Source organism: Marmota monax, unplaced genomic scaffold, assembly GCF_021218885.2.
Source record: "Marmota monax isolate L192 unplaced genomic scaffold, Marmota_monax_Labrador192_F-V1.1 WCK01_AAM20220418_F8-fsc00144, whole genome shotgun sequence".
Classification (NCBI taxonomy): Eukaryota; Metazoa; Chordata; class Mammalia; order Rodentia; family Sciuridae; genus Marmota; species Marmota monax.
The window spans coordinates 4388321-4415746 of record NW_026694618.1 but is presented as its reverse complement, the minus strand read 5'-3'; the positions used below and the strand labels follow the sequence as shown (position 1 = coordinate 4415746).

The 27426-nt window shown below is 37.3% G+C and overlaps 1 protein-coding gene across 5 annotated transcripts in view; it reads left to right on the top strand.

Moving 5' to 3' along the window:
• The window catches only part of Dync1i1 (dynein cytoplasmic 1 intermediate chain 1), a 296210-nt gene that overhangs the window by 39925 nt on the left and 228859 nt on the right, over positions 1-27426 (top strand). For 2 of the 5 annotated variants that reach the window (XM_058572178.1, XM_058572176.1), the window contains exons 4-5: positions 759-900; positions 15572-15631. In XM_058572178.1, the coding sequence (XP_058428161.1) occupies positions 759-900; positions 15572-15631 (202 nt within the window). The remainder of the gene's footprint in view (positions 1-758; positions 901-15571; positions 15632-27426) is intronic. The other 3 variants (XM_046422592.2, XM_058572177.1, XM_046422593.2) reach the window with 3 other exon arrangements.

Below are 27426 nucleotides of genomic sequence, written 5' to 3'. Positions count from 1 at the left end.
CTCAGATTTTTCAGCTCATGCCAACCTTGATCCTTGAACTTTTTTCTCCTGTCTTCAGAGCAGCCATTGACTTCTGGGTCCACAGCACTGCCTCTTAGGGCTGCCAGAAACAAAGGAAAAAAGTCCCAAATGCAGTAAATGGTACAATAGGATGAAACTATTAATTAAGTGTAAAAATAAAGCAGCCTGGAATTTTCCTTTGTTTTGAGAAGGATTTTTAAATTACCAGGTTCAAATTTACCCTTCCTCTCTGTCACTTTGTCTTTAGTGGCAGAATAGTTTATATGCCACCAGTAATACATTTCCCTCCCCAGGCAGACATAGGGCTGATTTTCTGACTTCCTTGGCCATTTAAAATCATTCAGGATCACATATTTCATGATCTTTTAAAGTTTTATAGACACCCCATTTTATTTTTTTAATAGGTCACATCTATACTAACAAAATAAAGTGAAGAATTGGAATTATCTGGATAGTTCATACAAGAGAGATATTTGACTTGAATTATCTGGATAGCCGTTTTGATTCTCCATTTTACTTTGTTAGGGTGGACATGGCCTCAGAATCCCCAAGTCAATTCTGTCTAAATTCATTTCAAATTTTAATTTACAAAATGAAAAATTCACTTGACTTTCTTCCTTTTCTTTCCTTTTCTTTTCTTTTTTCTTTTTCTTATCCCATCTCAATCTCTCCTGGCCATACAACCACTTTAATTTGGGCCCATTTGTTTTGATTTGTCTGACACTGCTCTTCACCAGTGCAGCCGTTGCATTTTTTAACATGGGATACCTGTTATTTTCATTATTTAGTCCCAACCCCTATGTCTCCCTCCTCGAAATCAGTGAGCACCCCCAGTGAAGCTGGAAGCCAAGACTCAGGCGACCTGGGGCCACTAACAAGGTAAGAATTGTCTCTTTGAAAGACAAGGGTGGGATCCCGAGGACATAAAACCTCACTGTTAAGACACTGTCAAATGTGCATGCATCTTCAAGTGTGCTGGGTCATTTGTTTAAATTCGTGCTAGCTGCTAGCTTTAGTGGCGTAGCAATGATTTTGAACACTAGAAGTGATAAGCTGATATATCATCCTTCTTGGAGTGAGAGTGGGCTAATTTAGGGCCATGTGTCTTTCTTAGCCAACATAAACATTCCATTAGCTTAGGACTAAAAGAAGCAGGAAAGGACTGAAGGTAAATTGAAGGTATAGCCAGCTTTTCATTATTTACTATTCTGCTTTGGTTAACTATAAATTTAATTTTTCAAACATCTTGTCATTTGCTTAATAGAGTTGACTAATTTGAGAATTCAGTCCCCACAGTGTTGTTGTTGTTAAAAGGGCTGACTATTTCTGTTCAGTGAATCAGTTGCCAAACTTTTATTACACCATCAATATTCATAGATTATATAACTTCTGAGTGAGGTTTTAGACATCCTCTAATTTGATCACCCAAGGGATATTTGAAAGGTAGAAATGTGAAAAGAGAAAAGAAGTTTCATTAATACAGATGCAGTCATGATAACTCTCTTAATCTAATTGCCTTTACCAGAATTCACACTTGCAGGTGCCCATAGGTAGGTGATATAAGTGGGTGTGGGGTGAGGCCTATAGCAGCTGGTTAGCAAGTACCCCTTTTAAGAAGGCCAGGTGCCTCCTGATGACTCAAGGTGGTTTTGCTCACCTGGAAATCTGGACCCAAGTTTTCCATATCTTCCAGTTTTCACCAGAATTCATGCACTAGGTGTTTAAACATCAAATGTTAGTAACATTTGGTAAAAGCAGTTATGGGTCAGATTTGGCCTGAGAGCTCTCAGTTTGTGACCTCTGGCTTTGACCCTTAATTTTTAAAAGATCCTTAAATACTTTAATCAAGCTTCAGATAAAGGAAGAAACAGCCATTCTCAGCAGTACTCTTCTAACAAATCAGCCTTTTAGCTCAGCTATGCACCTTTTGAACCTTGTCTACCTGACAACATTTGCCACCATATGTTACTGAAGGAGAGTTAAAAATTTTTATTTCTCTTTTTTCATCTAGTGCATTATCATAAGCAAATTCTTCTGAAAGCACATTGCTTGCATAGAGACCTAGGCAATTTAGAAGACAAAATCATGGATGGATACCAGTAGTCTAGGCATTTTTTTTTTTTTTGCCTTATAGAAACCAACATATAAGACAATAATTCTTTCACCCATATCTGCCTGTTGATGTGCTTCAGACTTGAATATTCTGTTTTAATAAGGCCTTTCAAAACCAGTAGACACTATTTTCCATTTGAGAAAAATGAAAGTAGTCTTTGGGGGCATAAAGCTGGTTTATTTTAGCAGTTGCCTTTACGATCTGGGGCAGCATATGGCTTCTGTCATCTTTTGCTTTGAACAGTTTTCAAAAGGTCTTTGAGGGGAAAAATAATAATAACACAGTTGTATCGGATCTAACATCTATTCAAGAGCTGGCATAATATAATCACGTTCCTTAGGGGGTCCATTGGCCTATCATTAAGTTAACATAGTTGACTGTTTCTACACAATGATCGTTGGGTGTCATTACTGCTTAGCTTCAAGGGGTGAAGTTGGCAGCATTAAATTCTATTACTGACTTCACTCACAGTTGATGAGCCCTTTTGAAAAACTTTCTAGAGAAAACTGACCTACGCTGTTAATACTCTGGGGACAGTAGCAATTATTCCTTCTCAGAGAACATCACTCTTCATTTATTTTACTTCCCTATAAGATGTCTTTCTTAACTTAGTGAATCACTTTGAAAGAAGAGCAGTTCACTCCCACCCCACACAAACTCCAACGAGTTTTGTTTCTTCATGGGAAAGTTCTGGCAAGAGTGAGTAACTAGAAGTCAATGAGTAAATCTCTTGCTAAGTGCAGGTTTCACAGGACTGCAAGAAACTTGGCAGTGGGAAAATGACAGTTTTCAGAAAAACTGAGCACAGTTTGCTTGAGAAGAATGCACTAGGAATAGCTCAGTAAAACTTGCCCTTGTTTTGAACTTAGGAGAATTCCACTCAAATTTATGATTTTTGCCTTAATAACACAGATATGAGAATAAAATTGCAGCAGAATTTATTCTGGTTTTAAAAAATCCACTTGGAATGCCTTTCTATATAGAAGTAACATCTTTGAAAACAATTACTATTAACTTTAACACTTCATAAAACCTGAGGCTAAGAAAAGAGTTTGGAAAGAGCTACGAATATAATTCTATAGTCAAAAATTGGCTTCTTTGTGTGGAATGTGGACTCTTAAAATAAGGAAAATCTTTCAGAAGATAACTTGGAAATCAAATTAACACATCTGGTTATACCTAAAGTTGCACATAAATTCTGTCATTCACCCACTAACACTTCAAACCCAAACTAAGATTTTTTTTTTTTTGGAGAGCCAAAATTGGCAAACATTTCTTTTAATACTTGTGACTAGTTAATCTGTAAATTAGCATGTTTCATGTATCCTATTAGAGAGAAAATGTTCAAATAGTGCTTTAAAAACAGTATAACAAAATCTCTTTCAATGATTTTAAAAGCACTTGAGTCAATGTTTTGAGTAGAAATATTTAGTAATTTTAAAATACATTAGTATGATTTAATTTTTTAAAATTTAAAACTTTAAGTGTCATGATTTGTTTTGCAATTTCTGCTTCTTTATAACCTACTTCATTTACAACTTGTGTTTGTGGTATTTTTCTCTTTCTCTTGATCAGTTGTGGTAGAATCAATCATTGCTCAGTTAATCATAATGGGCAAACAACAAGCTCTTGGATTAAAAGAATAAACTTTTATTAATAAAACACTTGGAAGGCAAGTTTTAATTATAAACATAAATTTTAAGATCCCTTAATATACTATATGCAACTGGAATCCAATACAATATGAAGAGGATTCTATGCTATGATTAATAGGTAATAGATTCAAGTTGCAATATTTTAGTAAAGTGTGTCACCATAATTCAGCATAGAAAAAGGTATAAGTAACCATTGCAATATGTATTTATATTATGCCTGAGAAATTTAAACATACTCTTATATTTTAAAACTTAACAATCTAGGAATAGAAGTATGGTTCTCAGTATGATAAAGAACAGTACTCTGAGGACAATAGCTCATATTTCTATGCACAAGAATGAAGGATTAGCTCTCTATAGCCTTTGAAGAATAATGGCTTCTGTTTAACTGAATCCATACCTCTTTCTTGGGTAATGATGAATTTCTGGAGACTAGACACTAAGTGGTATTAGAAGTTGAATCCATAGGGTGGGCTTTTGATATATGTTTATTGAATGAATGAACGATCATCCTACTCCTTTATAGATGTGGTCAGGGAAGCACAGAAAGAATTAGTTATTTTCTCAGGTTCACACAGAACATAGTTACAGTGATAGGTTTTAACTTAGGCAGATCGATTTGAGTTTTCATAATCTATACCTCTGCCCTATATTATCACCAATAATGATTGATATAAATGATGCATGACCTGCTGCATAAAGGTATTATGAGAAGCAAACAAAACCAGCAAAATTCTTGAAAGCATGGTATGCAGCAAGTTAATGTGAATTTTAGCTATTACTATTAGTAGTAGTATTTTTTAAAATACTTTTTAAAAATCAGTTTTTCCAATGGAAGGAGATCTTCTTTAGATTTTTCTTGTGGAACATGTTGGTATCATTTACAAATCTGATAAGCATACCTATATTGTTATTCAGTAATAGTGCAAAATTGTTGAAGGATTAGGCCAAGGACAGATTATAGTCTATGTCCCTAGAGACCACTTTCTGGGTTGCTCAGCATTTATTCACAAACCAGATATTCAACCAGAAATGAGTCTATCTAAATGATGATCACCGAGCTCACGTTTATTCTTTCCTTTACATGTATATGTATGGCTCACAGGGAACTTTGCACCAGACTCTTCTCTTGTTTGGTTGGGGTTCCTCTAGGAACCTCTAGGGTTCACAGCAACAAAGACTGAAGAAACCTAGGAATGCTTATTGACCTCATAAAGTTTGCCTGGACACTAAGACATAGGCTGCACTATATCTCAAACCTGATTCATAAAGGAAAACCTTCAAAATTAATTCAAATATAAGCATTTCTCAATGTGATAGCATACTGTGCAATCCCCTCTTACAATACTAAATAGTCAGAAGGAGCAATTTCTGACATTTGCTTTTCATAAGAAGTGGCATGGGTGGCTTGGATTGTGGCTCAGTGGTACAGTGCTTGCCTAGCATGTGTGAGGTACTGGGTTCGATTCTTAGCATCACATAAAAAAATAAATAAAATATTTAGCTGTAGATGTGTCCATATACAGCTAAAAATATTTTTTAAAAAAGGAGTGGCATGAGGCTGGGCATGGTGGTGCATGCTTATAATCCCAGCAACTTGGGAGGCTGATGCAGGAGGATCGTAAATTCAAAGCCAGCCTCAGCAACTTAGCGAGGCCCTAAACAACTTAGCAAGACCCTGTCTCATAATAAAAAATAAGAAGGGCTGGAGATGTGGCTTAGTTATTAAGAGCCCCTGGGTTCAATCCCTGATACCAAAAAAATAAAAAAAATAAAAAAGAAGAAGTGGCATGAGTGTGGTAATAAAAATGATTTCTACTTTGTTCATTTGACTATCTGTAGTTCTAACAGTATCATTAAGGTCTATTTCTCATAGAAACATTCAAGCCCCCAACATTTTATTTGTAATAATCTGATTATTCCTGAAACAATACTTAAATATTTCATACAATTAGAAAATATAAACGAGTCAAAGTAAGAACATAAAAACATCCTATTTCTACCATCAGAGATGAGCACTCTCAACACCAAACTATGTATTCTTTCATATAATCTTTATATCATCATATATATGATAAATGGCATCTGACTGTGCACAGTATTAACCTGCTTTTCTAGTCAAATGTCTCTATTTTGGTTTCGATGTATATTCACCTTATCTAATGACACCATTTTCAAATTTCCCCAGTTGCCTCTAACACAGTCCCGTAATTTTTATTTTTTTGTGTCCTCCCAATTATCAGCATGTGTTAGCCAAAAATCCTTAAAGTTGTAGGATTTCTCTAGGGAGATGAAACCCTTCCTTGGGGAACTTCAAATGAGCAGGTGGACAGATGTCTTCTGAGACACTGTGTGGACACACAGGTACCAAGGAAAAGCAGAGGAGGGCATTTAGGCCTTCAGCTTCACTCCAGGTGAGGACTCAGGGGTGAAAGGAACAGTTTCTGCATTAGAATCTGTAGAGTCAACAATTAATTCTTGTTGACAGAACACTGAAATAAAGTTCATATGTTTGTTTGTTTGTTCAGCCTTTCTCTGGTGAACACTCAAATAAGGAGATTAGATTGGCCTAGAATAAGTTGTTTGTGGGGAACTTGTGCTGGCTGCATGTAGACACCACTTTCTTTTCTGGGTGTCCTCAGGAGAAGAAAATTCTCAGGGTCACATTGGCCTCCTACCCAACAGAAAACCCGAACTTTCGTCTTTCTCCGCAATCAGATTCTGCAGGACTCTCTGAAAGCCTCAGAGAACTTTTGACTTACTTTGTGAAAACATCATTATCTTCCAAGATAGATGAATAGGAAACTAAAGGGAGGGCATTAGAGATGATTTGTAATAGTGAAAAAGTAAAATAAAATAATGCATGACTATGGAGAAATTGAATGAGACTATTAAATTTTTATCAAAAATTTCAAGTTATCACTATGGAAAGAGAAGTTGGCAGAATGCCCCCCAGCTAATTGGACTTAAGGGTGACTAAAGAAACTGATTCAAGGTTGATTAAAAATCACTGTGTTTGAAAAATAAGATACAATTTACACCATAGTATTTTCTCTTTTTGTAGCACAGTAACTGATTGGTTCCAAATTTATCTTATCATCCCGTCTTCAGGCAGAAGGTACTATATATACCCATACGGTTATACTAACAAAGTTAGCATCTGTTTTAGCAAGGGGAGGCTGAGCATCCTTCTAGAGAAACTGTTGCTTGGCAGCAGGACTCCGTGTAAGATTGGAGGAAAGCATTTCCTCATCCTAAGATGGAGTCCTACATTTCCTTTTGAATCCAGCACAGATGGACTTCCTATGTGGCTTAGTATGGCCCAAATTGGAGCCTGTGTTATGGCTCAGGGTTAGCCAACAGAGGGAATATTCTCATATAGTAAATTAAGAAAAAGACCTATTCAAAAAGAGTCTGATATAAGTGTGCATCACACAGTCCCAATTTTATCTCTCACATCAGCGAATTTTTGCCAATATCTTTGCTGGTCCTAACAAAAGAAATAATTGGGTCTGAGAGGTAAAACATTAACTCATTATTTAAATACCATTCTTACTTACTTGACATAATTTTAATTAATGTGACAGATTGATATGATGGATTTGAAATGGTCTTATTATTCACTGTTTTACTTTTGAAAATGGCATTTAAAAAATCAGATATTTGGGGAGGACACTAATTCGAGGTTTTATGTTTGATACTATGCTCATATTGGTTCCAAACATTTTTCTTGTCTGATTAATGGCTAATGACTTATTTGACAGAGAAGACATGTGGAACAAGGGTTCAGTGGATCAATGGAACACAGGAAAATTTGTGTCCTGCCCTCCACTGTCTTTCCATCTTAGTAATGAAAGATCATGCAAAGTTGGTTCCAGGGCATTGACTAAACTTGCTATGTTAACTTAGTAGAAAAGATGGCTGGGGCCGCTTTTTGTTCTCAGTACAAACCAGCAATATTGTGAATATTTTAAAGATAAAATTTCATTCATCAGTATGGAAGTGAGTCTGAAAATTCTCCAGTACCATGTGGTGACATCATGCCACACAAGACAAGTTTCTTGTTAAGTGCTTTGGTGAATGTTAAGAAGTCAGACAGACATGCCCTGATTTTTTTTTTCATTTTTTAATGAAGAAAATAAAAGCTATATATATATATATATATTTTTTTTTTTTGGAACCCACTTGCCTTCGTACTTCATACTCCTCGGTAGGAGAGGCAGATAAAGATCATTCCCTTGTTCACTCATTCCTCTGTTTGTTCAATAAATAGTTGAGAAGTTATTGCCTAAAGACATTGCTAGCTCTTCAAGAAATACAAAGGTAAGGAATTATTCTTACTTCCAGAAAGCCTCCATCTTGTAAATGGACAAATGTAATTTGAAACCTTCTAATAAGAGGTTGTTTTTTACTTATGTGTTCTCGTAGACATGAACAATAATGTCATAAACAATTATTCCCAAATCACCTACAATGAATTTGTAGTAAATTCACATTGGACAAGTGATTTTAATTCATTTCTACCCTTCATAGAGTTTTGACACATATTTGATTAAATGTTTATTGACTCACAAGACTGTGTGTGTGTGTGTGTGTGTGTGTAGCCTGCAGAAAACTGGGTGAGATCATATAGATGAGTGTAGGAATGAGGACACGGCTGAAAACAAGGCAGTTTCTTGTCTAGAGAGAACCAAGCATGCTGGGCAGTTTGCCTGAAGGTGGACTGCTCTAGAGGAACTAAGGGCAGTTATAGGAAATGAGGTTTAAGGTGAAGAATTCTCAAAAATAAGGCAGAAATCCAGTTACTGGTTTGAGGGCAAAAAATCAGTGTGGGTGTAGCAGTATATTTATTTGGCTTGCTGCTGAGATTCCTAGGCTTTGTAAAGTGCTTGTTACCTCTTATAAACCATCTTTAGACTATCTTTAGACTTGGTTTTAATGCCTGTTGTAAGTCTTCTACTGAAATCCAGTGTGTAATAGATTGGCAAATAAAATTGTGAAATAAGAGACCCAGGTACTTCTCTAATTCATGTGCCATGGACAAGTTGCTTCTGAATGGTATTATTAAAGACAATATATTTGGAAAAAGCATTTGATCTGGGCCTTAAAAAATGCACATGTTTTGGAAAATTAGAGATGGGAGGATGGCATTCCAGAAGGTAAGATGTAGAATGGATAATAAGGAGGCAGAAGAAGGGATGATCAGAGTCTAGGAGACTATTAAACCATTGAGGTAGTTGATACTCTTGGCTCAGATACCTGGCAGCTATTCACTGAATTCACTTGGGAACTTGTTATAAACACAGTTACCTAGATCACAAGTTTAAGATAAATTATGGGCCTCTTTATTGTTATCATGTTTTCAAAATCTGAGCGTTAGTTTTGGGAACCATTGGCCTGATAAGGATTGAAGGTCTAAACTAGGGTCATGGATGTAAGAAGAGAAAACAGATGAGATAAGGAAGGTAGGTGTACAGATGGACGTGTTCAACAGGCATTTGAAAAGGTGGAATTTGGAGCTCAATGGTGATGAGGATGTTGGGATTATTTTTATGTGGAAGGTGTAATGGACATCTATGCACTTGCCTAGGGTTAGAATACAGAAGTGAAGGCAGAAGACATAACCCTATTTGGAGAAGGCCTGTCTCTATGGGAAGAAAAGATTAAGGACCTCATCAGAATTATAGTGGGAAAAGGAGGAAAAGAAATAAGAGTCTCAGGGACAAGGAAACAAAAAGAAAGAACACACCATGAAGGAGCTAATAGTGATCGGCAATAGAGAGATAAAAGTTGAGGAACAAGAATTGTCCATGGAATTTGATGATATGAAAGTTGTAATCATCATTATCATCATCGTTGTCATATTTTTGTTTTGTTATTGCTGATGATGTTTTATTTTTGCAGCCTGAGTTCCTGGCATTAAAAGCAGTCCATGAGTAATTCAATTATTGTGGTTCCTGCTATACAATGGCATATTGCTTCCCTCCAAAACTGTACTAATTAAAATGCCACTAGCAATGTAGGAGAGTGTCCCAACCACATTTAATGTTGGCATTATAAATGACAGAGTTTTTACATACTGTCTTCCAAATGTTTATTGGACATCTCTTTCTTTCTAACCAACACCCAGAAAAGATAAGAGCAAAATACTTTTTAGGGGAAAATTTTAAGGCTTTCTACTCGGAAGTCTAATAAAGATGGAAAGAAGAATGGAAACCACCAAATTGCTGTTGGTAAGAGCAGAACACAAAGAAATGAACGGCTCTGCAGAGGGTAACATACATACAACCCACACAGTGTGTCTTTCACTCTTAAATTATGCTTTCAACAGATGGCCAAGGATTATAATTTTTGTTCTGTTTTGTTTTAAATTTTAACCTCTCTCTAACCAATAAGTTGGAACTGAGCAAATAAAATTGGACCACTGAAGGGGAAATTTTATAAGTAGTTGGATAGTGAAGAATTGGTAAGGGGTTTAAAATATAAAGTTTTTTTAGTCTCTTAGTAGTTCACTGCTATCTTGAAGAATTTTGAGGGGGCTAGGGATATAGCTCTGTTGGTAGAGTGCTTGCTTTGCATGCAAAAGGCCCTGGGTTCTAATCCCCAGCACCAAAAAAAAAAAAATCTAGGCTTTTTCTATTCTTTTTTAAGAAGAAATATTGAAGAATATACTGATCCTCAAATTATAAACTGTTACATAGGAGGCCCTTTTGGATGAAATGCTAGAGAATATACTACCTGACATGGTCAGGGTCAAATAAGTGATTTTTTTTCATGGTATGAGAACATTCCATGCCTAGTATTTTGAAACAAAGTTAGTAAATGTGATCTTAAATTGGTATGCTCATAAATGCTAATCCAAAAGTGGAACTGCAGAACCATAACAATGCTCCTTAGTTCAGAGTAGGTAAGGAATTACTGTTTTAGCCAGCATCTGTGCAAACAGTAGTTCCCCTATGAAAGAGGTCAGAGTTCTTCTCTTAGACCCCAGAGAGTTAACCTGAGAAGTCAGATAAATTGATCAGAAGAGAGAAATAAGACTCATAAAAATAAGCTAACAAAACTAACATGGTTTCCCATTGAGTAATACAGGACAGAAATCTAAGAGAGAGAGAGAGAGAGAGAGAGAGAGAGAGAGAGAGAGAGAGAGAGAGAGAGAGAGAGAGAGAGAGAGAGAGAGGAAGAGGAGGAGGAGGGAAAGAAAAAGCAGGGGGGATATGGATCAATCAGAAAGGGCTGGGTTGGTCAGTCCAGGAAGTAAAGAGAAAAGAGAGGTGGGCAGCACTGAAGGTCTGTGTGGTAAATGATGAAAACCTGGTGGAGGGAAAGCAGGTGGAAGCCACATTCAGCTTCACTTGTTCTAAACTCAAAGACATGAGTGATCATCTGGCTCCCTAGGAAGCTGGTCTTCAAGGAAAGAAGACTTTGTCAAGCATGTATGATTGACTTGCTTGGAACTTACTGTTCTCAGCATAAATTGGTAAATTGGCACCTAATGTATAACACAGTCTTGTAAGACATAGCAGACTACCTCAGCCACTTAAGTCCAATAAAGTAGGCACTGATGGAATGAACTTATTATGTCCAAATCCTACTTCATCCTTCAAGATCCAGGTCAGATGGACTCTCCAAATGTATTAGAGAAAGTTTTGTCTCCTAGCTGTGACATCCCGAGGATGGTGAAAGTGCAGCCTAGGGCCTGGCTGCCTGGTTCCAGAGTAAACACAGTGAGATGAACTTACAGTTATCATTATCTTTAATCTTTTTATGGCATTATTTTTTCAGCTAATATTTATTGACGTTTTAAACTGCCATACAAGTAATAAAAACTACCCTCTTCCTGGTGTATATTAATGGTTTATCTGTGTCTCATTTCCTTTACTTAAAAGACACATTCTTAAGAGCAAGTCCCTCAGCATACCTGGGGTGCCACTTTATGTCATGTTTTGCTTTCTACCTTGTTCCACTAAACCATTTATATATGTTTTATCTCCCCATAAGAGACGTAGTTTCCCTGAGAATTCTTTTAATCCTCTTTCACGGTGTTTTATACATCAAGCCCTTAATAGGTGTTTCTCAAATAAGTAAATGAATGTCCTTATGAAAAATATTCTCTTCTCTGAATGCATAAATTGGGCCATTTCAGAAATGACTAAAAAATAGAACTCATCCTATAGTAAACAGATAGATTTCTTTAAGAAAAGAATTTGTGATATTTACTTACAACTTCACTACTTCTTTTATGTTATAAATAAGTTTCCTGGCAAGAAAAACCATCTTTATATTTTCCATGATGCAGTTACTTGATGAAAAAATGTCTGGAAAGTAAAATCTATGTCAATTGGTTAAATAAAATTATTCCAACCGGGAAGAGAAAGCAAAAAGACAGTATCCTGTAAAATACAGTATCCTGTATTTTAAAATATCAGAGAAGATCCATAATGGCCTTCAGGCCTGTTTCTTCATTTTACTGGGGACAGAGGAGACTTGCCTGATGACACCATATAGCCACACCTAGAATACAAACTCCTCACTCCTTGGCCCAGATGTGGTTCTCTCTAAGAAACTGCCGTCTGCAGGGAAGCTTTCTACAAATTTGTACAGAAGTGAGCATGGCATACATACTCCTAGGCCATCCTTGGAAACCAAAACCAACCTTTGCTCATTTAATGTATTGGCTTTAAGTTCCTTAAAAAAAATGTGCATTCTGTGTGTGTCTGACCATGCCACAGATAATGGAAATATGAAAAGGAAATAAAACTAGCACACTTGATGGTGTCCTTGGCTTTATTCTTCACCCATAGCTTGTTACTGACAATAACTATGATTTCTTTTATTGGATCATATAAGTATGATGGGATGGGGGTGTCACAGAGTCAGTTACATATATCACCTTTGTTGCTCTGGTTGAAAAACACAAACTCTAGATTACTAATCTTGAGACTTCAAAGTGGGGGATTCTGATGGAATCACTGTTTTTGCTTAAGGGGACTATGAGTTCAGGTGATGTGGTCATTAAGTAACAGGACAACAGCCAGACTGCTTGGGAGCCACCTGTCTTCACCTGCCTGGGAGAAGTGGAAAAAGGTCAAGAAAGGTCATATCATCTGAATCCTCAAGGCATACAGTGGGTCCAGGACCTGATCTCACCCCTTACAGGGGAATGCTTCTTACAGTCATCAAGAATCAGAGGCTGCTCTTCTGTCTGTAGCAGAAGTGCCCTTAAATTTAATCCCCAGAAGTATGTGAACAGCAAGTATGAATTATTTTAATGGATTCTATTATTTCCACCTTATGAACTGAAGTAAAGAAATTGATTCCTGAACAGGAAGAGCTACTTTCCTTGAGCAGAGCATGAATCCAGAGCAATGGTCCTCACCCCTAGTTGCACACTAGAATCACCTGGAGGGTTTTCAGAATGACAGATGCCTGGATTCCACCCCAGACATTCTGATTTCATTGGTCTGGAGGTGGCCTGGGCTTCAGGCCAAGCTTGGGCAAATCATGAATTTAGATGCTGATGTAGTTGAACATCAGTGATGTTTTCTGTTTGCTGGCAACTGAGAGCAGTGGCTTAGCCTAATCATTGTTTAAAGGTAGACTGCCAGTCAGCTTTGTAAATATCACTTGGAAACTTATTAGAAATACAAACTCTAAGGCTCCACTCCAGATCTACTGAATCAGAATTTTGGGCATTGGGGGATCTAGCATTCTGTATTTTACTAAGGTCTTAAGGTCAGTTTGAGAACCACTGATCTAGGCTAAGACCTTGGTACTCAAGGTGTGGTCCATAGACTGGCAGCATCTGCATCCCTAAACTTGTTCAAAATTCAGTCTGAGGCCATCCCAGACCTACTAGATCAGAATATACATTTTAACAATATTCCCAAGTATCTGGATGTGCATTAAAGTTTGAGAATCACTGATTTAAGACACAGTGGCCAGTTCATGTTTCTCACTGGACTTCAATTATCATCTTTCAGAGCATTCAGGCAAGAAGACAAGAGCACAGCCAAAGCTAATAAGGGAAGCTGTGAAACTTCATCCTGATCTCTGCAGGATGAGCTAATATGGGATCTGTTGTGTAGGTGGGGTGTTGACTCATAGAAACTTTTATAGTAGATAGAGTGGTCATGGTAGTAGTAAGAACAGCTACTGATTATGAAATGGTTGTTATGTGCTTTCTAGGTAGAATTCCATTTATCCCCATAGAAAACCAGAGAAAGAATCATTCTTTCATTCAGCTAATATTGTATAATATAACAACATAGCCAGGTATAGTTCTAGGCATATCCCTATAATACCCACCCCTACCATTGGGAGGCATAAATCCAGGTTCAGATAATGATGGTAATAAATGAACTGATATATAATAACATCATAAGTAAAATTGGGTGCCATGAAGAAAGTAAGGCAGGGTAAAGGGGAAAAAATAGTGATAAAGAAGTCCTACTTGAGATCAGGTGGTGAAAAAGAGAAAGAAACTCTGAAGTGACATATGAGCCAAAATATGAAAGAAACAAACTCCTGAGCCCTATAGACCTCCTATGGAAAAAATATCAAGCAGGACACTGATGTTTGCATAGGAGGAGGGAGGAGAAGAACGGTTAGAAATAAGTTTGGATGGTAGCTGCAGGAAGATCATAAATTATCTTATAAGCCATGGTCAAAAACAAGAAAACTGAGCAAGTCTTCTCAAACTTCAAGGCACCATGAGTTACCTGGGGACCTTGTTAAACTGTATAGTTTGCAGTCAGTAATTTGGGGGAAGGGGACCTGAGTGTCTACATTTCCAACAAGCTCCAAGAGATGCTGATGCCACTACACTTTGAGTAAGCAAAAGATGTACTGGAGCTCAGAACTTAGCAGCATGCCAATGTCACCCAGCTGGTAAGTGACCGAGGCCAAGTGTGAATCACCCATGCTGACTCCAAAGGCCAGGCTGTCCATCTGTACCTTCCCAGACAACCTCATGCCTGGTTCACCTGTAACTGATTCTGAGCAGTAAAATTAAAGAGCCTCCCTGAGATTGGACCCTCATGTGCAATCTGTTATAGAAAAGTTGTTTATTCCTTCTTATTTGGAAGGAGAAATCCCAAAGGAAATTGGATGCCCTGATGATCTGTGCTATCTCTTGTGAAATATTTAAAAGATGTAAGATGTAATGAAACACTGGCATCTTAGAGACAAATGACATTGCTGGTGACCATTTTGATGTACTCTCTATAGGAAAAAACAAACAAACATGAAAACATATGAGTCTTGAAATCTAATGCATTATATTTGCAGTAATGGACCTGAGGAAGCCAGTTATTCACCAGACACTGCAAGTTGTGCTCCCTCCAGCCTGACTTCCCCAGATGTTCCCATCCTGGCCCATTTGCACTTAGTCTTCTTTGCTGCATGGAAGATGGTTAAAGTTCCCAAATGTGGATGGGCTCCGAGGTGTCAGAGATAACATGCATCAGTCTGATAAACCAAAAACAAAGCCAGGGGTGATTGGCTGTGTGCACAGAGTTTGAATACCTGGCTCTGGGCTTTCTTTCCTGAAAACAGCCACACTTCCAATATCAAACAGATGTTCAAAGGGAATAAAAAATGGCTCCTTGCTTTCTCTCCTCACTGGATGATCACTGGGAGACCAGGGGGAGGGAGTGGGGACATGTTCTGTGTGTGTATTGTATATGCTCCCGCCTTGATGAATGACATGGTTTGGTTTGGTTTGTTGCCCTCCCCTTTTGTTAATTCTCTGTGTTCTTTTTCCTTTGTGCTGCACGATTAGGACCCTGCAGTGGGATACAGACCCCTCAGTGCTCCAGCTGCAGTCAGACTCAGAACTTGGGTATATGTCTGCTCTTTTGTTACTCCTTTTATTGTTTCTTTGCTACAGTTGTGTTGAAATGCTGGAGCTGTTGTTGCTCTTGTTTTTCTCCCCTTTTGTTGAATTCCCAGTTTGATAAGTTTATTTCCTTCTGTTAGTTTTCCTTAAAAAGCTTTGAAGAAAGTCTCTCTTTGTGGAAAACCCCACAAAAAGATGGCTTTTGATTTCCCCTGTTTATTCCTAGTATGGCAAGAAAACACTGCCCCCAAATCAAAATACGGGCACCTCTACCTAAAGGTGGGGCACACAAGTTCTGTGATGGGAGATGCGTGTGACTTTGTCCTAACCACGGTCCCCCTTTACCAACAAGTTGCTGAAGGTTAATTTTGTGAAGATTGATATCAAAATGTTGTCTTATTTGTTTCCTTTCCTTTTCATTCTTTGGAAAATTCATAATAAGTTATTAATTTGAATTAAATTTTGAATGGGTAGATTCCCATGGAATAAAATCATATTTTTAATAGTTCTATCTTAAGATATCTCAAATATTTGATATTATATAATGACTTCTAATGATAATGTTTTCCAATGGAAATGCATTGTCACATGTTAAAAGATAGCTTCAGAGTTGAAAATTCATCCCCAAAGAACAAAACACATTGGTATATCCCAGAAACTTGGTTTATTTCTAAGATTGAAGGTAGCTAGAGTCACACATGAAACTATTCCCAGTGGGTGCTGGAACCAGCTCATTGTCAAGCTCGGAAGAATAGGTTGTGCCTTCTTGATCAGATCATCTCATAATGGCTATGGTAGAGTATATACAACACAGAAATTGGTGAATGCTACACAGGGCTTGCTCCTTTCCCCTAAACTAGCTTTTATGCATTTACCAGCATACCACTGGATACTTCCAATATGTGAACAGCAAATTTTATTATAGCATTTTATGAAACTATCTTTTTTCTTTCTAAATATAAAATAGTATGTGTCCAGGCGGGTATTTATTGCTTATTTATTTTGATTCCTGAGATTCCTGGACATGTATCTGGGTTTCTATCAATTTTAGGGCCTATTGTAAGTGTGAAAGGAGGCTGAGGATCATCAGTTTCCACGGGAATCTACCCATTCTGCCTGTGTTCTTTTCTATATGCAAAAGTTCTTCCTTTTCTCACAACAATGCTATGTCAAGGAAATAGTCTTCCTAATACTTTAGTTTACTGACACACTGGTCTTTTTTTAAAATTACTAAAATTTTGGCTCTTTAGTTTTATAGTTTATTGTATGTTACATTTCAACTTATGTTATTTAAAATCAAAATATATGGTTTAAGTTAAAAAGAGAAACAATGCATATATAGTAAGTTATGTTCAGGAGAACCTCAAAATGCATTCTTTAATATATCACCATGTTAAATAAATAATAGAAGGGAGGAACTGGCAGAGATTATCCTATGCACTTAAATTAGTGATTTTTAGAGGGATTGCAGCACTGCTAAATTACACTTGCTAATGTGGAATAGTTAGAAAACTTCCTATTTGCATCTGTTTTCCAAGCAAAATCTCACTATTGGCTTTGCATATTAAAACTTCAGACTTATTCTAGGGAGAAGGAATAGCTGTGGCTACCACCTTGCCTGCCACAATTCACTTCAGAGTGAACTCTGAAACATGAGATATTCTGCTCACTGACAGTGGCTTATCTTAGGGGGTTTGGAAGGAGTGTTCAGAAAATATAAGAGAGAGACAATTATTTTAGCCATGTTACAACTTCAAGTATTGCTTCCATGAAAATTTCCCTTTTTGGTAGTTCTTATGTGCAGGGCAATGAGATTTTTCTATGGACAGTTCTTTTTTCCCTTCTTAAGTCTAGGCATTGATTCACCATAGATTGCTCTGTCTCTTGATTTAACAGCTGTATTGAAGTACACTTTGCATAAGATAAACTACAAATATTTAAACTAATAAAATTGATGTTTTAACATTTCTACACATCATGAAATTATCACCATGATCAAGACAGTGAACATATTCATCATCCCCACAAGTGTCGTCGTGCCTCTTTGAAGTATACCTGTTCTTCCCATGCTTCCAAATCCTCCAGAACAACTCATCTGCCATTACTATATATTAGTTTGCATTTCCCAGAATTTTAGTTTAAATTTAATCATATATCATGCACTACTTTGATGGCGTTCTTTCATTCAGAATAATTTTTTGTCAATAGTGCATTCTTTTGTATTGCCAAGTGATATTTCATTGTATGGAAAGTGTGGAGGTGAAATGATCGGGTTAGGAGGGTCTTAACTTAATCAGTGCATTGATCCACTTGCAAGGGTGGTAATTGTAGGCAGAGAGGATGTAGCTGAAAGGGGTGGGTCACTGGCGATGTGCTTTTGCGGTTTATATTTTGTCTGGTGAGAGGAGCGCTCTCTGCTTCCTGGTTGTCATGTCCTGACCTGCTTTCCTCTGCTACACCCTTTCACCATGATGTTCTGCTCACCTTGGGCACATGGAGTTGGCCTTCTGTGGACTGAGACCTTTGAAACCATGAGTTCCAAATAAATTTTTCCTCCTCTAAAATTGTTCTTGTCAGATCTTTTGGTCACAGCAGCAACAAAACCTGACTAAAGCAATTATTAAAAGATCATAGTGTTACTCATTGTGGTCTTAGTTTGCACTTCCTTAGTAACTTCATATGCTTTCAATTTGAATATTTTCTCTGATGAAACATCTTTTACCTTATATATTACTATTATTATTTGTAGATGTATGGAACACTTTTATTTATTTATTTTTATGTGGTGCTGCTGAGGATCTAACCTAGTGCCTCACACATGCTAGGCAAGTGCTCTGCCACTCAGCTACAACCCCAGCCCCCCCTTATATATTATTTTTAATTGAGTTATTTATTGTTTCATTATTGATTTTTGATATGTTTAGGAAACAATCCTTTATCTTGTATCTGATATAAACTCGATTGAGTTTTTAATCTTTCTTTTGGATTTTTCTTTGACCCAATGGTTATTTAAGAGTGTGTGGTTTAATTTTTATGTATTTGTGAATTTCCTTGTTTTCCATTATTTATTTCTAGTTTCATTTCCTTGTAGTCATAACATATACTGGTATGATTTTGATCTTAAATGTGCTGAGACTTGTTTTGTGGCATAACAATCCATTCTGAAGAATGTTCCATGTGCACTTGGAAGAACATATATTCTGCTGTTGGTTGTCCTGTACATTTGCTAGGTCTATTTGATGTATAGTATTGTTCAAGTTCACTGTTTTTTTTAATGATTTTCTACATGGATGTTCTATTATTGAAAGTGAGGTGTTAAAGTTTACTGTTATTACGTCCCTCCTATCAGTTTATCCATTCAGATTTGTCCACATTTGCTACATATACTTAGGTACTCTGGTGTTAAGTGCGTATGTATTTATAATTGTTTTACATCCTGTTGGATCGACACTTTTATCATTGCAGGATGACCTGTTATCTCTAGAGAATTTTTAAAATGTGAAATCTACTTTGTTTGATATAAGTACAGCTAGAAGTCTTATTTGGTTACCAGTTACTTGGGTGTCTTTTTCCATCTCTTCGCTTTAAGCCTACATGTGTCCCAAAGTAAGTTTCTTATAGTGTATTTGAATCTTTCTTTTTAAGAAAATTATTAAGTCACTTTGCATCTCTTGGGTGTTGATTTTAATTCATTTACAAGTAAGTATTTATGTGAGGAAAGGGTTTACTATTCTCAGTTTGTTAACTATTTTCTGTTTGTCTTGTAGTTTCATTTTGTTTTTCTCTTTGACTATTTTGAGTTTTGTTGTTTATATCTATAAGCTTTGTTGCATTTTTCTTTTTCTTTTGTTTAACTTCCATGGGTATTCTCTGTTGTTCAGGTGTGGATTATGTAAAATGCCTTATAACATTCTGTTTTAAGTGGGCAGCAATTTCTCTTACATATAAAAACTATCTACACTTTTTTTCCTATCCCACATCATATGCTGTGGTATCACAATTCACATTTATACTGTGTGTCTATTAACATAATTTATTTTTACTTATTTTTAGTGGTTTTGTCTTTTTAGTTTTATACCCGCATTAAAAGCTTTTTAATCACCCCATTATAGTAAAATAGTATTCTATTTTTGTTCATATGTTTATCTTTACCAGTGAATTTCATGCTTTCTTTTACTCTTCTGTTGCTGTTTGCAATTCTTTCATTACATCTAGAACTCCCTTTAGCATTTTTTTCTTCTTTTAATTTTTTATTTTTAGTTGTTATTATTTATTTATTTATATGTAGTGCTGAGAATTGAACCCAATGCCTCACACATGCTAGGCAAGTGGTGTACCACTGATCCATAACCCCAGACCCCTTTAGCATTTTTTTATAAGTCAGATCTAGTGGTAAAGACCTCTTCAGTGTTTCTTTTCTGAGAAAGTTATTCTTTCTCAATTTTTGAAAGACAGGTTTACCAGGTATAGTATTCTTGGTCAGCAGTCTTATTATAGTACTCCTTATGTCTGTACAGATTGTATGGAAAAATCTACTCATAATCTTATGGACATTCTTATAGATTTCTCTTTTTTTTTTTTTTTAGCTTTGACAATTTGATTATAATGTGTGTTTATGGGTCTCTTTCAATTATCTCATTTGGTTTTTTGGGGCTTCCTATTTCTGAATATCTGTTTCCTTCCCCAGATTTAGGAATGATTTAGCAAGACCCTAACCAATTTAGTGAGATTGTATCCCAAAATTAAGACATAAAAAGGGCTGGAGGGGCTGGGGTTATAGCTCAGAGGTAAAGCGCTTGCCTTGCACTTGTGAGGTACTGGGTTTAATCTTCAGCACCATATAAAAATAAATAAAATAAATGAAGATATTGTTAAAAAAAGGGGGGGGGGTTGCTGGAGATGTAGCTCACTGGTAAAATGCCCCTGGGTTCAAAGTTCCTCAGTACCAGGGGGGGAAATGCATGTATTGGTTCACTGATATTATCCCATAATTCCCTTTAACTATCTTTTCTCCTTTTCATTTTTAAAATGTTATCCTTGCTCCTCTCACTGAGTGATTTCCATTGAACCATCTTCTAATTCACTAATACTTTCTTCTGCTTGGTCAAGCCTGCTGTTGAACTATTATATTGAATTTTTCATTTCAGATGTTATATCCTTCAGCTTTATCATTTCTGTTTGGCTTTTTTTTTTCAACCTCTTTGTTGAGATTTTCACTTTGTTCGTATATTACTCTCCTGACTTTGGTAAGCATCTTTGATTGAAGATTTTCAGGTCTCTGTCAGGAAAATCACATGTCTCCATTTCATTATGGTTTCTTTTTACAGATTAATATTGTTCTTTTATTTGGAACATATTTCCATGTTTCCTCATTTCTTAACTCTCTGTGTTGGTTTCTGCACATATGACAAAACAGCCACCTCTTCTTTGTCTTTATAGACTGATCTTGGATAGGTGGTGAACCTTACTAAACACCTAGCCAGAGATTCTGGATGTTTCTTAAATCTGTTTGTTCATATAAATTTTCATCTTTTTTAAAAAATAAAAAAATAAACAAGTTGTCATCTTTTTTTCTTAGACCTCCCAGGAAACTAGAGTATTCTAAGTCTCATAGGTGCCCTGAGAAAGATAAGAGAAGAGCCAGTCCTGCAAGTAGCTGCTGGGATAATTGGGATGCTAGATGTGTGGTCCAATTTCCTTCTCACCTTAGGAAGAAGTTGGGAGCTGGAGTTTATCACCCACTTTCTCTACATTGAGCCAAGGAGCATACTTGTGACAAAAGCCTGTATGCTTGTTCAGATGCATGCCTTTTGAAATCATTTTTGTCACCTCCAGAAGTCTACCAAATGCCAGTCCCCATTAGCTCTCAGATATAGGCAAGTTAGAGTCAATCTCCAGTCTAATAACTCAAATAGTTGGGGTCTGGATGAGTTATTCAGTTCCTTCTAGGGAGAAGCTAGAGGCTAGATTTTATGGCTGGAATAAGTTGCTGGGAGGAGCCACAGGAAGTATCCACTCACTCATTCAAACTCCTGGGAATTGCCTTCCCTGTCAGTTCCAGGAAACTCAAAAAGTTGAGATACTAGATGTGCAGTGTAACCAGTTCCAGGAGAAACTGGGAGCTGGGCTTCATTGCTAAAGCCATCTGGCAGGGGGAATCATGAGAAGAGCCTGCAGAGCCATTCAGAGCCACAGCTCTGTTCTCTGGAGACCTCAGGTGACTAGTGAACACTGAATTCAGCAGCTTCAGAATAGATGAGTGAGTAGCAAACATGACAATTGTTGCTTAGAAAGAAGCCTTGTTTTTATCACAGTAAAGCTGGGTATTGGAACATGTTTACACTCCCAGGGACCACTGATTGCCTGCCTTTTTGGCTTCCAGGTGCAGTCTAGTTAGGGTCCATACACTCAGGTAGCAGCTGGAAAAGTCAAAGATCTTGATGTACAATCTAAACCTTTCCTGATAGAGCTGGTCTTTATTGCTCTTATGCTCTGTGCTGCTCAAGGGGTAAAAGATTTGAGAAGAGCTTGAATCTCTGTTTAAAGCTCCCTCTTCTTTCTCCGCAACCCCAGGGGACTAGTGAGCATTGGGTTCCATCAGCTTCCAGAGATAGGCACATTAGGAATCAGTGCCTTTGGTAGCAGCTGTAAAAATTGGGGCACTAGATGAATGATCCAAACCCCTTCAGTCCTCAGGGAGAAACTGAGAGGCGAAGGATCCCCTCTGATTGAATGGCAGAGTGGCAGGGATGGATTTTGAAGTGGGAATTTTCTCATTGTCCAGCATACAAGAGTTTCTCAACTGGTTTCTGAATTTTTCTCAGGGAGAATTGATTCATATATTTATTTGGTGCTTCTGTGGGTGGAGGAAATGTCCTGAGACTCTTGTTTTGCCAAGACTCTTGTTTTGCCAAGTTCTCCCACAAGAACTTTCTGGTACCTTTTTATTGGTATCAAACTTTATGAATATTACTTTGTTAGGTGTTGGATATATTTTAATGGCTACAAATCTCTTGAAATTTCTTCTGAGATATAATCAATTCACTTGAAAACAGTTTCAGTCTGTCAGTCTTGCTTTTATGTTTTCTTTTTTTAAACTAGCAAGGTCAATGAATTCCTAAAACTAAAGCAAGACTCTTAGGTGTGTTGGAAATAATTCCCCATAAATCTTGAGTTTTTCTCAGGTTGATAGAAACAGGGAATGTTTCTATTCCTGTATGAATGCCCAGAACTGTTACCTATAATTCTAGACAATCCTTCCCTTGGTCTGAGGTAGTTTCTGACATATATGCATTGATTGTTAATGAGCTAAATACTCAAGGGTCAGAATTTTCATTTTGTGGAGTGACCTTCTCTGCTGTTTTGTCCTGTCAATTCTAACAGCCTGGTCCAGCTCAACCTTTTCTCTTCCACTTAGGAATTCTGCTGGATTTCACCTGGGTTCTTTCCCTGCATCATGGCCTGGAAATTCTCTCAATTCAGAAAACAGGGACAGCAGGAAGGTTCAGCTTGCTTGTTTCCCCCTCTTTCATGTATCCCTGTCCTTCATCGCCTGACCTTTAGTATCTTGTAAACTGTTCTTTTATTCAAACTGCTGTTTATTTTTTAATTATTTCAGTTGTAAAGGTTAATCTGGTGCCCATTGCTCCATCTTGGGACAAACTACCAAAGGTTTGTTACTTGATTCTGTGTTTATATGTTAACTACATGATCAACACAGCAAATAGTAGCAGAGAGAAATATAGGAGATGAGAGACCTTTTAAAATATAACTTCAAAACAATCACAAATAAAATGAGAAAATAAGTGAAACTCAGCTCGATTTTTACCAGGCAAATACTAACAAAGGACTGAAAATTCTTTGCTTTCTTAGGTTAGTATAAAAGATTAAGTGAATTGGAAAATGCTGGAAGGGAAAAAATAAGACGACAGGATAAAAAGAGCAAGTTAAAATGTCATAAGAGAGAAAGAAGAAGATCTCCAGTCTTCCAGGAGATGGGCCCTATCTGCCTAAGTGAGGTGGGATTGGAGGGAGGAGAGGATTCCCAATTACAACTGGACACCAATGAGCAACGAGGGCTTTCTGTAGCTTGCTACTCCAAATGGTTACACCCAATGACTTAGAGATATTTAGTGGCTTTCGATTTCATTGAAGCCTCACGATTATGTTTTCTATATAGGTTAGTATATTAAATTTTTGACATAGTTGTTTGAGTATTTGGAAGCAAAGAGAGAATGAGGGAAAACTGAAGCTGTGAGCAAGGATCTGACAGCTCCTCCCCTGAAGGAGGAAGTGGGAATTTCTTCCAGTCTTGAAGAGACATTGTTCCTGGATGATCACCTCTTCTCTGAACTCTCTTCTCTGCATTCTTGGCTAAAAGACAGGATGAGTATTTCTCCCACCGCATCCCAAACTTCTCCAGTGAAATAGAGAGGTCACTCTGTCAAAAGTAGAAGTAAAACCAATTCTGAAAGGACACCATAGAAGCATATAATCTTCAAGCTGTTGGTGGGTGTTAGAGAAAACCTAACTGGACCACTCTGAAGGTCTCTTCACATTTTAAAGTTGTTGCTATTTGCCTAACAGAATTGTAATAACCTCAGCAGTCTTTGATGAAGAATTTTTTGTTGTTGTTTATTAAGTTTTGTCAAATTTGTTTTTGTTTGTTTTGTTGTGGTGGCAGTGATGCTAGGGATAAAACTCAGCGCCTCATATATGTTAGGCAAGTGCTCTACCACGGAGCCACATCATTACCCTTGTCAAGTATTCTTATTTGTCTTGTTTAGATCTCTAGTTGAATTAACTTTCAAGATTTCCCATGAAACCATGTCCTGAGAGAACTTTCTGGAGACTCATGTGATGTAGGTTGTGCTCTTGAGCAACTTCTGCCTCTTCAATAATATTCAATCATACTTTCCCCCAAAATGGAAATATGGATCAGCATCTCATATCGTGTGTCTGTCTATCAAGAGGTGATAGTAAAAAATCAAAATAAAAAGGAAAAAAGAAGAAGGCAACTAGCAGCTGGAAAAAAATGTGATAGTAAAATGCTTTTCGGGATCTATAAATATAAGTGAATTCTGACTCATGAAAGGCTTTAATAATTTGGTTTTAACAAATCCAATCAAAATCCCATGATTAGAGATGGAGGAAGCTCTTTGCTCAGCTCTTAACAATAATCATTTATTTGTCCCCAAACATTTCTTGAGAAGCTCCTATTTTGCCAGCCTTTATCATGTGCTCTCAAGAATCTTGAGTAAGCTATTAAGAGAGATTTTCTGTTCCACACTAACAACTAGATTAGATTTTTAAAAAGACAATACTTCATTTTCACTCGATTTCAGAACACCGAAGGCCAGTTGGTAAGGAGGTGTGTTTTTACTGTGGTACTCAGAAAATTCTGTAATTGTGTAGCTTTATGTTAAAAATTTTATGGAAGCTTGTTCAAAAATACCATGCAAACAATGGTCATTCCTAAAAAATGTTTTATATCATATTGTCATTTGTATGTAAAATTGGAAAAAAACACACTTAAGTACCATCTGTCCTTATTATTCTGAACTTTTAATTTCCTTATAAAGTGGACATTTAATAGCAGAAACTTCAATGATGTTGCCAAATTCCATTATGAGCACGACTATTTTGACTTGTCCTTCAAACCCCAAAATTTTGCAAGATTTATTTGTGTTATGAAATTCAAGGCAAACCTCTCGGCTATGCCTGTTGACTGAGCCAGATTTGACATTTGCTTCTGTGCAGGAAAAATGCTTTAACTGCCAAGCCAGTATCTCTGTACAATTAGAAGCAAATATCATGGCAATGAAGTAAGTACTTCCTAAAACGATCTTTAGCTGTGAGCATAGAAGAATGGAAACTCAACTTTCTTTCTTTCTTTCTTTTTTTTTTTTTTTTTTTTTGGTACTGAACCCGGGGGCCACATCCCCAGACCTATTTTGTATTTTATTTAGAGACGGGGTCTTACTTTTGCTTGGTGCCTCACTTTTGCTGAGGCTGGCTTTGAACTCATGATCCTCCTGCCTCAGCCTCCCAAGCCAACTGGAATTACAGTTATGTGCCACCACACCTGGCAGAAACTCATCTTTCTTGGGGTAACTCAAAAAAAAAAAAAACCAGCTACCAAGCCACTTCTTGGTATTTGGAGGGAGGCACCCACTCTGAACCCAGATGATAAATCAGCATGTGTGCGATGAGGGACCCCAGAGCCAGGTTCTTCCTTGGTGCTATGCCCTGTCCTTACTTTTCCTCCCTGGGGTGTCCCCATGCCAGCTCCAGAACTCTATCCTGGAGATGTCACAGTTTGACACCAAATTACAGTAGAGCACATTTGGGAGACAAACTCTTTGTCATTTTTAAACCTCTTTCGTGTTCCATGAGCATCTTTGCCCTTAGCCCCTTTTTCTATGGATGCAACACTTTCTCCTGGGGCTCTCAACAGGGGGCTCCCTAGGGGCATCCTTAGTTTGTCTTTTCCCCCTGAGTGATGGCCTTTCAATTGGAAAACTCTGCCACAGATCCATCCATTACGATTTCTACCCCCTGTCTTCCAGCCATACCACTTGCTTTTCTTATGAAGCATGAAGCCTTGAAATCATCTGGAACCCGTTCCTTTTCTTTTCCTCTCCATATCAAGTAAACTTCTAAAGTCTATCCTTAAAAATTTTCAAGAGTCTCCAAAATGCACCGTTTCCTTTCTCTTCTTAGTGACTTCTCATCATGCCAGACCAAGTCTCCATGCCTCGTTAGACCACTGACTACAAACCCAATTGTTGTTTTTCTGGCTGCTCCTTTGGAACTGACGCTTTGCTTACTTTCTGTGGTTGGTTTCTGAGTCTACCCTCTCCTCCTCCTTGGCTTGTGGATCCTTTCTGTATTCCCCTTCTTTCTACACTCAGCTTCTAAGGTCCAATCACTTCCCACACCTAAAATCTTTGTCAAGAGAGGGATTTAGATGTCATTTTTTAATGTACTTGTCATAATAATATGTTTTAAATGTGGCTTTACAGCTGTCACTTTCTTACTTAGTAACTTTCCATAACTTCCCATTGTCTATATAAAGTCCACATTCTTTGGCCTGGTTGGTATTTGAAGACCTCTAATAATCTGACCAGCAAATCCCTCTCTAAATTTATTTTTCATAGCCCCCCAACTCAAAACTTCTATTCTGAAGGACTCTGGAACACAAAATAGGAATTCAGGTCCTAGATATTTGTACATCCAGGACCAGCTCCCTAGGACACTGTCCCTATCACTGAGTTCTGCTTCTCCTTCAAGAGTCACATCGGGCCCTCTATTTGTAATGAAACCTTCCTCACTCACCCCGTCATCTGCCAATTACACTCTCCTGTCCCTGTTCTTATGTGACCTCCTTTGCTGGCTGGTTTTATTTGCTGCATTTCATTTTTATTTGCTTTTTGAGGTATATGTTCTATTTCCTCATTCTCTTTGTAGATAGTGTCTTGCTCAAACACTGTGGTTCCTGATAAATCATGTTCACCAGGTAGTTCCTTTACCATTTGTCCAGGACACTATCCCACCCACATAAAATATATATATATTTTATGAGAAAGCAAATGACACTATTTTCCCCCTCATCCTAAAGGGCTCATCTTTGAAGAAGTTACCCCAATAAATTTTAGAAGCAATACAAGCAGAATCTCTGGCAGTATTTCAATGTACCCTCAGGATTAAATACAGGTGAATAAGCAGGAATGAAAATCCAAATTGAGTGTGGGCCCAATACAGTTATGTTTTATTCCTTGGCCTTTACCTGATGTGGC